Source organism: Delphinapterus leucas, chromosome 2, assembly GCF_059928025.1.
Source record: "Delphinapterus leucas isolate spDelLeu-1000000601 "Yukka" chromosome 2, BTC_Dleu_Yukka2, whole genome shotgun sequence".
Classification (NCBI taxonomy): domain Eukaryota; kingdom Metazoa; phylum Chordata; class Mammalia; order Artiodactyla; family Monodontidae; genus Delphinapterus; species Delphinapterus leucas.
Window position 1 is genome coordinate 12,561,029 of NC_143130.1, and position 12,564 is coordinate 12,573,592.

At 36.6% G+C, this 12,564-nt stretch overlaps 1 protein-coding gene across 1 annotated transcript in view; it reads right to left on the reverse strand.

The window, feature by feature from the left end:
• Positions 1–9,890, reverse strand: part of ARMC3 (armadillo repeat containing 3) — an 86,654-nt gene extending 76,764 nt beyond the window's left edge. The window contains exons 1-2 of the mRNA XM_089906218.1: positions 9,789–9,890; positions 6,114–6,231 (exon numbers count right to left, since the gene is read on the reverse strand). Of these exons, the coding sequence (XP_089762344.1) occupies positions 6,114–6,231; positions 9,789–9,890 (220 nt within the window). The remainder of the gene's footprint in view (positions 1–6,113; positions 6,232–9,788) is intronic.
• Between the last annotated feature and the right edge of the window lie 2,674 nt (positions 9,891–12,564).

Genomic DNA, 12,564 nt, shown 5'->3' on the forward strand with positions numbered 1-12,564 from the left:
ACTGTAAAAGCAGTTTATCCCTACCCCAATAAGTGGGATATCATTCTGCAAAGTCTGGAATAATATTTAGGTCCTGATTAACTTCAGCTTTTCAATTTCACCAGCTATGAAAATGCATATTTCATTTTCAAAATTAATTTGAGTAAAATAAAGTCTTTTAAACATTTTTGCCTCAGTTTTCTTATAAAATTAAAATATTTTATACTTGAAGTTATAGGTTCATTCTGATAACTCAGTTCTCTGAACACAGACTTGTACCTTCCTATAGCCTGTGGAACTGCCCTGTATCTAAATGATTAAATCTGTCACTTGATAAGAATATGCTGAAATATGCATTATTGACTATTACAAACGTCCTTCTCAAACCTTCCATAATGTTTGCATTTTATTGGGGTTCTAAAAGTGAATTTCTTAGATGAAAATATTTTGTCAAATAAATTTTTTTTTTTTTTTTTGCTGCGCCATGCAGCATGTGGGATCTTAGTTCCCTGATCAGGGATGGAACCCTCGCCCCCTACATTGGAAGAATGGAGTCTTAACCACTGGACCGCCAGGGAAGTCCCAAATAAATTTTAATTTAAGGATAAATTTTAGAATACTTAAATAAATGGTGGCTTCATAGAATCAATAGAGAAATATTCCATCTTTTTCAATTTTCTAAAAGAGTTTGTGTATAATTGGTATTATTTCTTCCATAATAGTATGGCAGAGTTCAGCAGTGAAAACATCTGGACCTAAAATATTCTTTGTGAGATTTTTAAATTACAAATTTCCATTTTTGTAATAGATAAGGGGCTATTCAGGCTATCTATTTTTCTTTAATGAGCTTTGTTTGTGTCTTAAAATGAATTTGCCCAATTCATCTAAGTTGTAGAATTTATTGGCATTAAATTGTTCATAACATTTAGATTATCCTTTTAATATCTATAGGAGCTATAGTGATGCTCTTATTCCTCATCAATAATTTGTCTTCTCTCTTTTTACTTATCAATCTGGCTAGACATTTTCATTTCACTGCTTTTGTCCACTGTTTTTCTGTTTTCTGTTTCATTGATTTTTGCTCAGGTATATATTATATCCTTATTACTGATGCCTGGGTTTAATTAGCTCTTGTTTTTCTATTTTCTTAAAGTGGAAGCTCAGGTCATTGACTTGAGAGATGTTCTTGTTTTCTAACAGGCACTTGGTGCAATAAATTTCTCTCTAAATACTCTTTTAGTAGCATCCTACAAGTTTTTATATGCTGTGTTTTCATTTTTAATTTGGATTTTCCTTCTGATTTCTACTTTCACTCACAGGTTATTTATTAATTATTATTATTTTTAAAAATTTATTTATTTTTGGCTGTGTTGGGTCTTCGTTGCTGCACGCGGGCTTTCTCTAGTCGCAGTGAGCGGGGTTTACTCTTCATTGCAGCGCACGGGCTTCTCATTGCGGTGGCTTCTCTCGTTGTGGAGCACGGGCTCTAGGCGTGCGGGCTTTAGTAGTTGTGGCATGCGGGCTCAGTAGTTGTGGCTCACGGGCTCTAGAGCACAGGCTCAGTAGTTGTGGCGCACAGGCTTAGTTGCTCCACAGCATGTGGTATCTTCCCGGACCGGGGATCGAACTCATGTACCCTGCATTGGCAGGCGGCTTCTCAACCACTGCGCCACCATGGAAGCCCCGACTCGCAGGTTATTTAGAAGTGTGTTATTTGCTTTCTGACTATTTAGTGATTGCCCAGAGTTCTTTGTGTTATTGATTTTTAATTTAATTCTAATGTGGAATAGCATATATTTTGTATGACTGGAATTCTTTTAAATTTATTAAAGCTTGTTTTATGGCCCAGAATATAATCCATTTTGATAAATGTCCTGTATGCACTTGAAAAGTGCTGCTGTTCTTGGAGTGTTCTATAAATATAAATTAGGTTAAATTAATTTATATTGCTGTTCAAATCTTCTATATCCTTACAGATTTACTGTCTACTGGTTCTTTCACTTATTGAGAGAAGAGTATCAAAATCCTCAGCTATAATTGTAGATGTCTATTTCTCCTTGCATTTCTAGCTTCATGTAATCTGAAAGTCTGATATTAAGTACATTAATTGTTTAGGATTTTTCATAGCATCTTGATTAATTGACCCCTTTATTATTATTATAAGATGGCCATGTTTATCTCTGGTACCACTTCTTTTTTTGTCTATTTTTGTGATATTAATATAGCTACTTCAGCTTTCTTTTGATTAGTGCTAGCATAGGATATCCTTTTTCATCCTTTTACTTTCAAGTTATTTGTGTCATTATATTCTAAGTGCATTTCTTGAAGGCATCATGCAGTTTGGTCTTGCTTTTTTTCTAATAAAACACTCTCTCCCTGTTAATTGATGTATCCAGACCATTTACATTTAATTTGATTATTGATGTGGTTAGGTTTAAATATACCATCTTGTTACTTATTTCTTATGTGTTTCATTGTTGTTTTTCTTTTCTTCATTTCTGCCTTCTTTGTATGAATTGAATTTTTTATGATTCCATTTTGTTCCTTTGTTGGCTTATTTGATATCATTGCTTTGTTATTTTTGTGGTTGCATTAGGGTCTGTAGTGTATGTCTTAGCACAGTCTTCTTTCAAGTGGTAGTATACTACTTCACATATAGTACACTTACAATAGTATACTTCCATTTTTCACCTTTCTACCTTGGTTCTGTTGTCATATATCTTACTTTTACATGTTTCAGACTACACAATATATGATTATTAGTTTTGTTTAAAATAACCAATTTGCTTTCTAAGTGATTTAAATAATAAGCAAAAAAACCCTTATATGTTACCATTTATAGTGTTCTATATTTATTCTTTTGTGTAGATCCATATTTCCATCTGATGCCATTTTCTTTCTGCCTGAAGGACCTACTTAATATAATTAGTAGTGTGGGTCTGCTTGCAATGAACTATTTCAGTTTTTGAATGTTTGAAAAAGACTTTATTTCACTTATGTTTCTGAAAGATATTTTTGAAGGGTGTAGAAATCTAGGTTGAAAGTTTTGGGGTTTTTTCCGGTACTTTTTTTTTTTTTAACTTTTACTGTAATATAGTTGATTTACAATGTTGTGTTAGTTTCAGGTGCACAGAAAAGTGATTCAGTTTAAAGATATTGCTCCACTGACTTCTTGCTTGCATCATTTGTGATAATAAATCTGTTGTCATCCTTATTTTTGTCACCCTGAATGTAACATTTTTTTCCTCTGGATGCTTTTAAGATTTTCTCTTTATCAGTCTTTTCAAGAAATTTGATTATAATGTGCCTTGTAGTTCTCTTCATATTCATTGTGCTTCAGTTTCGTTAAGCTTCTTGGATCTGGGGGCTTCGAGTTTTCATCAAATTGGGGGAAATTTTAACCATTATTTTCTGAAATACTTATTCTGTTCTTCACTCCTTTATTCAGAGACTCAAGTTACACATACATTGGGTCAGTTTTGATTTACAAATTGAATTATATCCTCATTATGCATTGTATTTTCCTGCTTTTTGTCACACGTGGTAATTTTTTACTGGGTGCCAGACATAGTGAATTTTACCTAGTTGGGCAATGGATATTGTTGTTACCTTGAAGTTTGTTCTGGGACACAGTTATCTGGAGAAAGTTTGATCCTTTCAGGTTTGCTTTTAAAATATTTATTTGATAGTACTAGAACAGGGCTCAATCTAGGCCTAATTGTTTCTAACTATTGAGGCAAGACCCTTCTGTGTACTTGCACAATTCTCCATGAATCTTGAGGTTTTGCAGTCTGGCTGAAGCGAACAGGCACTACTTCTGACCCTGTGTGAGCACTAGGCACTGTTACCTCTGATCCTGTTGAGTGCTTTGTCTGACTTCAAGTAGTCCCCACACATACACATGTGGATCAAGCTGAACACTTGAGTGGGAGCCTTTACAGACCTCCTGAGTTCTCTCTCTGTGCAACTCTTTCCTCTCTGTTACTCTGTCCTGAAAACTTGCTGCCTTCATCTTCCTGGATCTTCAGGTCTATTGTCTCAACTCAGAGAGTCCACCAGGCTCTGCACAGGTTACCCATTCCTGGGCTATGGCCTGGAAACTCTCTGAAATCAATAGGCTGGGGCAATCAGAGGGCTAATTTCCTTTGTTTCCTGTTTCTCAATGGCCTGATATTCAGTGTGTTGCCAACTCTTATATATTTTTCTGTTTTCTTACTTGTTCTGGTAAGGAGGTTAAATCTGGCCCCTTACTTCATCTTGGCAAGAAGGCAAAGTCCCATCATTTAACTTAAGAAAATATTTCAGAAAATACTGCTAGTACTGAACATCAGACTTACAATATAAAAAGAGATGACATGCGATGACTCTGTGCTATAGATGCATGATCCAATATCTCCCTGAAATTTGACCCAGTATTCTACACAATCTACTCATGAACCATACCTTCCAGAACCACTCTGGTTTTTATCAGAATTCCCAACGATGACTAGAGTGAGGTGATGGTGATGACTAGCCAGGTGAGTATTTTACCATTTGCTAATTGAATGATTTGTTGTTCTCTCATGTAAGTCCCCCAAACAATGTTTGTTTTTTTTTTTAACATCTTTATTGGGGTATAATTGCTTTACAATGGTGTGTTAGTTTCTGCTTTATAACAAAGTGAATCAGTTATACATACACATATGTACCAGTATCTCTTCCCTCTTGCGTCTCCCTCCCTCCCACCCTCCCTATCCCACCCCTCCAGGCGGTCCAAACAATGTTTTAAAGTACCATTTCTTTAAAATCAAATTGCTCCCATTTTAGTTTAAAAAGGTTTTGTTAAAAATACCAAGCTACACTAAACTCTTCAAATATTTCCAATTTCAATGTTACACAGTATAATAAAAGTCTGATTTTATCACCACTTGGAATGAACTAAAATGTAACTATCTCTTATGTTTGTAAATCCTCTATGAACAAGTCTTTCAACAGAATCTAATTTGTAACATTTACAACATTTTAGTAAACTTTATATTTTACAACAGTTTTAGTTTTACAGAAAAATTTCAAAGATAATACAGATATTTCCCATGTGTCCCACACCCAGTTTCCCCTGTTATTTTACATTTTACATTAGTAGGGACATTTGATGCAGTTAATGAACCAATAATAATATGTTATTACTAATGAAATTCCACAGTTTATTCAGATTTCCTTACTGTTAGTTTTTCTTTTCCTGTTCCAGCATCCTATCCAGGATCCCCCACGACATTTAGTCACTGTGTGTCCTTAGCTTCTGTTGGCTGTGAGAGTTTCTCAGACTTTCCTTGTTTTTGATAGCTATGACAGTTTTGAGAGTACTGGTTAGGTAATTGGAGGATGTCCCTGAATTGGAATTTGTTTTATTTTTTTAAAAAAATCATATTTAGACTGGGGCTATAGGTTTTGGGGAAAATAACATAGAAGTGCCATTTTCATTATGTCATGTCAAGGGCATTTATTATCAAATGACTTATCTCTGCTGATGTTGATTTCGATCACCTGGCAGAGGAAGTGTTTGTCAGATTTCTCTGCTACAAACTAACTCTTTTCCCCCTGTGTCCATCTTGCACTCTTTGGAAAAATGTCACTATGCACAGCCCCTAAAGAATAGAAGTTGCATCCCACCTCCTCAAGGGCAGAGTATCTGCATAAATTGGGATCCTTCTGCATTGGAGATTTGTCTTTTCTCTCCCATTTATTTACTTATTCAATCATTTATTTGTCTGTATAGACTTATGGATATTTATTTTCTTCTTTAATATAAATTATAGGGCTATAAATCCAATACTTTGTTTATTTTGTTGCTCAAATTATTCCAGCCTTGATCCTTAGGAGCTCTTTCAGCTCCTGTGACATTTACAGTTTTTTAAACTGCAATAAAGCCTTCAAAATGACTCTTCTACTCATTGACTAAATTGCTCCTTAAGACTGGGTTAGGCACATAGGGAGCTATGTTACTTTCAGGTGATGCATTAAATAATATTCTGATTGTCTGAAAGAATTCATCAGACAGGAAGTAAGTTAAAGACTGGGGAGAAAAGTGCCCATTATGTAGCAAGTATTTTTAAGAAACTAATGAAATAGAAAGATAAACTGAAAAAAATCCAAACCTTTTAAAGCAAATCTATAAATGGCTTCACATGCTTTAGCCAAAATTTCTTCTTCTGGAGAATTAAGCATTAACACCACGGTTGCTGCTTTTTTGCTTTCAATTGTTAAGGGATCAAACTGAAATTCAAAGAGAAAAATATCAGAGCCACATACAAGCTTTAAAAGCACATAAAACATGAGTGGTGTGTTGAAACTTAAAGAGAGCATAGTCTTACAAAAAGGATGTGGTCACTGCCCACAAAGTGCACTGTAAAATTTTTATTTAAAAACTATTACAGTTGTCAACATTGGCGGCTTTGGAATTCCTGGAGTATGGAGGGAAGAGCAAAGTATTTTGGAATCCGGCAGGTGTAGTCTCTCATTTTAGCCATGGGGAACCAAACTAGTTACTTAAGCTGTTAGAATTTCAGTTTCCTTCTCTGAATAACGGGTATAATAATACCTATTGCAAAGGATTAAGGAGCGGATTAGAGATCATATATGTAAAGCACTTAGCACATTGTCCGGCACATAATAGATGCTCATTAAATAACATATATTAGTATAGTTCTTAGCCAATACACAAGAATCCTTGAGAACCTGTATGTATTAGATGCCCTGACAGTCTCAGTGATCAGTACTTGCTTTCTAACCACTACACCCTCTCTTGAAAAGCAGGAATTACATATGTGAAATAACTAAAAAGCAAAAGATAACAGCATATCACAAAATGTAAAACTGGATAAAATCTGGAACAGGGGAATAGGTAATATAGTATAAAGAAAAAGTATAGGACTCTTAAGAAGTCCTGTATCTTGCTGTGAGATCTTGAGAATTCATGTGGAGCTGAAATGAACAATAACAAATGCATGACCCCCGTGGGTTTTGTTTGGTCAAGGAGAAAACAAATTATTACACTATTTTTCTTCCATTTCCAGAGACCATGGAGGAGGAGGTTCTGCTTATGTTAAAGGAAAAAAAAATTGAATTTCAAAGCTTTACCTGGTTCTTTGTGTTGGCCCTTTCTAAATGGACATCTTAATGTGTTTTGAGACATAGCAAAAATTGATGTTCAGTTTTGGGTAGAGGATGGAGAGATAGGTTATTCTGAATAAGGAGATATAACTGTGTGAGGTTAAAAGAGTAAAGATAGAGAAGATGGCAGTAAGCAATGACCCGAAAGGACGTGGCTGGGATAAAAATACCTCTTGGAGGGAAAATGGCTGTTGGATTTTAGGACAGCATTATCTAACATCCAAATTGAAGCTGTTGTTTGTGCATGTCTAGCTCTGTACTAGAAGCTGAAAGAGTTATCAAAGCCTCAAGCCTCTTAGACTCTTTGGGAGACAAATCATCAGTAAAAGTCTGCCATATGCACCAGGCTTGCTGCACTTACAGGTTCCAGTGACATGAACCAGTGAGAAAAAATGGCCTCTAGAAGAGCCTAGAGCAATGGCTAGGATGCTGTCTGCAACGCTGACCAGGAGAGCATAAAGGCCTGGAAATCCAGAGAAATTTTAAGGAAGAACTATTAAAAATACCCGGTGATTGATGCTTGAGAAACATCTTAGATAGGCATTAAAGGGTAGCCCCAGAATGCCAGAGCACTTGGAGTCATCACTAGCTCACTAACCACATCTTTTTTAATCTGAAAAATTAGGGAGTTGGATTATATCTCTCAGATCTCTTCTAGATGTAAAATTCTAGGATACTATGAAGTACAAAAACATATGGCAGAGACAATAAATGTTGTGATGCGGAAGGGGGAATTAATTTGAACTGGGATAAACGGAGAAAGGTCCACGGTGGTGGTAGAATTTTAGATGTGATTTGAAGAATGGATACAATGGGGTAGGCTGAGATAAGGAGGAAGGATATTCAAATGGGAAAAATGACACCAGGAAGGTTTAAAATGGTAATGAATGCTGCATTTATGGTGGATAAAATAGGAGTTTGACTGAATAGAAAATATGTAATAGGAAGCAGAATATTACTGAAAAATAAGGAAAGATGAGGCCTCAGCAAGTGACCTAGACCTTCCCTTCACCAGCCCTCTATTGAGGATAATCAACAGAGTTCAGAGGAAAGGATTGTGACTCTAGAAATTTATACCTTGCTAAGTTATCACTCATACGTGAAAAAGACATGTTCAGGCATTCACAAACTCAACAAATATATCAACTGTACACGTAAACAAATTACTTGGCAAATACTTAAGCCAAGATTGGGGAGGACAAAATATAAACACAGTAGTGGTGGATCAATAAATTGATAAATTGATATTTAAACTGGATGATAATGATGGTCTGAATCACAGTGTAATTCTTAAGAAGGGATTTCTGAAGTAATGACGACATAATAAGGAAAAAAAGTTAGTAATGATTTGGAATTAAAATTCTAGATTTTTTCAACAAAACTCAGGTAAAATTTCATTAATCTTATCATTACCTGAATTACATTATTTGTTAATTGACTGTTTCCGCCACTAGAATGTAAGTTGCCTTGAGGCCTGATCTATATGCCCAGGATGTAAAGGAATATTTGGCATATGGTATGTACTCAATATTTGTCCAGTAAATGAATGACTTTTTTCAGACAAAAGATTATGTTATTTCTCTATCTCCACTACCTAGAACAATACCCAGTATATGGAAATCCTCAATAAATGTCTATAAAGAAATATATTAAAGTGCCTCTGGAAACTTCTTTTTTTATATTTGTGGCCTTGAAGTGCCTTAACTGTTGTACTGTCTGTTGATGCCAGAAAAGAAGATTCCAAATCTGCGGTTCACGGAGCCATCAGTGGGCTCCAGGGACAGCTTGTCTCTCTGAAATTATGTGCAGAACTTTTGGTGTGCATTCTACAGGGAGAGAGTCCACAGTCACCATCCTACCCTTGTAAGGCCCCCAACCCACCACCAAACCCTTGAGAATCAAAGCCTTAGATCACCTTTTCCACTTAAGTCAGTTTCCCTAGCATCCTGGCTGGTTACCTTTCCTTCCATTTTAGAACTTCCACTTCAGAGACGTCTGCTATTTCAGTATTTTTAAAGCTGATTTTACTAGCACGTGAATGAAAAAACTATGTTGAAGCATAGATTTCTCGTGATCTCCATAGAATGGCTACAATTCTCAAAGGAGCAGGGTAGGTAGAAATACATTTAAATATCTTTTAATGCTCCTTCAGTGGTTCAGAAAATGCTTCAGTATTTTGCCATATCTTCTGGTCATCCTTAAGAAAAAGGTGATGGGGGTACAAGAAGCTTAAGAGGAACTTTGAGACCGTGAGAGTTACCACTGTAAGGGCTGTCAAAGGAGGAGAAATACCAGTGTTTGGCAGACAGTGGAGAAACTTGGCATGACATGTGTTTCTCCTACAGAGCCTGCGGCATTATAGTAATTTTTTATTAAAAAGGGCGCCGAGAATAAAATGATAGCTATAACAGAATGCCACATGACTAAATATATAATCCTGTGCTGTAATTACAGATTCCATCTGCTTTCCCATGAAGAACTCATAGTCAGTCACCAACAAGCTGGTTGTGAAATTATAATTTCGTGCTCTGTACTGAATAAATGATGAACTAAAATGATTTACAAAGAGAATGAAAGAAAGGGGAAGCGTTTTGGCTAAGCTTTGAGTTTTAAACCCAGTCAATTAGAGAAGCCATAGACTTGTAGAGATGCTTTTCTACCTCTGTTAAGGAAATAAGACTATTTAGGATAAGGCTGCCCAACAGAACTGCGATGAAATGTTCCGATCCTGCATTGTCCAGTGCGGCAGGCACAGGCCCCATGTGGCTCCTGAGCACTCGAAGTGTAACTGATGAGACTGAGGAACTGAATTTTTCCTTTTATTTTTTATTGTTGATTTTAATTAATACAATTTTAGTTATTTTAAATGTAAATAACCACATGTGGCCAGTGGCTACTGTATACATAGACAGCACAAGTCTAAAGGAACATACAATTATAAAGCTGAACTCAGTGAAAAGAGATGAATCATGAGTTGAGTGATTTTTATGCTGCCGGTAAGTGCAAATAAAAGGCTTTTTTGATTTCTGTTGGAATGTGTTTACCAAGTCAGTGGTCTCCGATCACGAGAAGCCAATTGCACAGGAAAAGGGAGACAGATAAACAGAAGGAAGTAGACTGCACCACTCGAGCATGGACTTTTAGTACAGACTCTCTAGACATCACTTAAAATCTGCAAAAGGGTAAAGGTTAAAATGAAAACCGCTAAAATGGCCTTTCATTTGCTTTACAACCTGAATCAAAATAGCAAATCTTTAGAGCAAGGTGAGCAAGCCGACATTTATCATACAGTTTTGTATATGTACGTTATTTATACATACATCTGTGATGAGGGAGAAAGATAGGAAAATAAAGTCCCTAAGAGGCTTCATTTCTAGAAAAAAAGTCTATGGCAGTTTTGGCAGTCTATGACAGAGTTAAAGGTTGAGTTCTGAGGCTGATGAAAAGGGTCCAGAAAAACAAGACCCTGGGGACATCCCACTCTTCCAGGGAACTGGGTTTGGTTGCCCAGGTGAGGGAGCAGTTTCCACTATTGCTCGTTCCTCTGATTCAACACCCACCATGCTGGTTCCCTGTATGCACCTAGCAGGAAGGCGTTGACCCATTAACATAAATGTTCAGTTGACTTGATACTTAACCACTAAGATTCCAAGGCCAAATCATAGTCTCTTGTGAGTTTAAATACTGTGGATTTACCCACTAAAGTTCAACTGCCTCTGAAACAAGAGAATAAAATTTCCGTGCTCTTAAACTCGAAGACCTGACCATGAATTGTGATGGCTGTGCTCTAGGCCTCTGGGAACTTCGGTGGCCGGATGGGCTTTCACAGCTGATACCCCTGCCTCCTTGGACAGTTCGCGCAAACTTCAACAGTTTTGTACAATGATGGACAGCACCCTCAACTACATCATTAATAATTACATTTACTAAGTTCTTATCTAATGCCTGGCACTGTTCTGAGCATCTTTTACCTCTCTAACCTTGCCCCGCTGCTGTGAGTGGGTATGCCGTGGACATGATTACATCCTCACTGGGGAATACCAAGGTTAGGAGGTTTGCCCCAGATCACAGATGGTGGGTGGTGAGGTGAGGATTCAGACTCGGACAGTATAACCCTGGAGCCCATACTCAGTTACCGAATATCACGCCTTATACCAAACATTGCCTACTAACGTTGTTTCTGTTAATAATTCTTTTGTGCAATCAGTCCACAGAAAAAGTCTGCCTTTTGTTAAAGCATCACAAACAGCCTTTCAGCCAGACTTGGAAATGATTTGGGAAAGCATAATATAGTTGTGTTGGTTATTCAAGCCATAGCTTCCCCCCATTTAGGCATCTTCTTAGCTAGTGTTCTCCTTTATGAGAAGAAACAGAGAATAATAAACCATAAATGCACACATTAGTGTATGCTTTGACAATGAGAATACTAACAAAAGCAAAGGGAGCATTTTGTTTTAACCTTATCACCAAACACACTTTTTTTTCTGTCCCCGTTACCCATTTTAACCAGTAGATGAAAGACTAATAAAAATAAAAATCTTTGGAAACAATGTTTTAGGAGATATATATGAAGCAAATTGCCATGACTTGACACAGAAAAGTTTATTTTTTCAAGCACTTATATATCCCTCTTTTAAATCTGGTTTTTATTTCTAATTTGTACAACAAACCTTTCACAGACTTTGAAGAGGTATACCTTGGAACAAATTCCAAGTTCAGATAGTTTAAACTGTGCTATAGTGTTTTGAAGTATTAGAATTTATAAGACAGAACAGCAGTTAGATACTTTAATACTACTCTGTCAGCTTTATTAACATAAAATCAGAGTAGGGGAAGGATGGAAGGATCCTCGGGATTGTCAGAGAGCAATGGTCACTGTTACACGTGCCTTTGGCTGCCCTCAAGACTGCTGTGACCCAAGGAAGCAAAAGCTAGATTTTTGTTAACTTGAGGATCGGAATTGTTTCTCAGTCCTTGATTGTGCTCCTCAAGGACTGGAGTACAGAGGACAACACCAGCAAGACATTATAAAATTATGGAGAGTGTATTAGACAAATATATCTATTGTTTAATAGTTCCTTAATTCTAATTTTAATCAGAAAGTGTCGTCAAGTACTGTGTTCATGACTCCACTTTCTGGTAGTAATAGGATGTCAATAATGCTATTTTGCAGCAAAAAGAAGGGTAATGCAAATAAGATGCAGTGAAAAATTAAGAGAATTTAGAACATTTTAGGGGTATGTCCAAAGGAGAGCAGCCAGACTGATGATCTATATCAGGAGACCACAGTGACCTTCTCTGCAAAGCTTTCCTAGACCTGGGCAGACATGTCTTCTGTAGCCTCTGTTTCCAGCTGCATTGAAGGACCATACAGAAGTTATATAGGGGTGTGTGTGTGTGTGTGTGTGTGTGTGTGTGTGTAGCAGAATCTAAAGA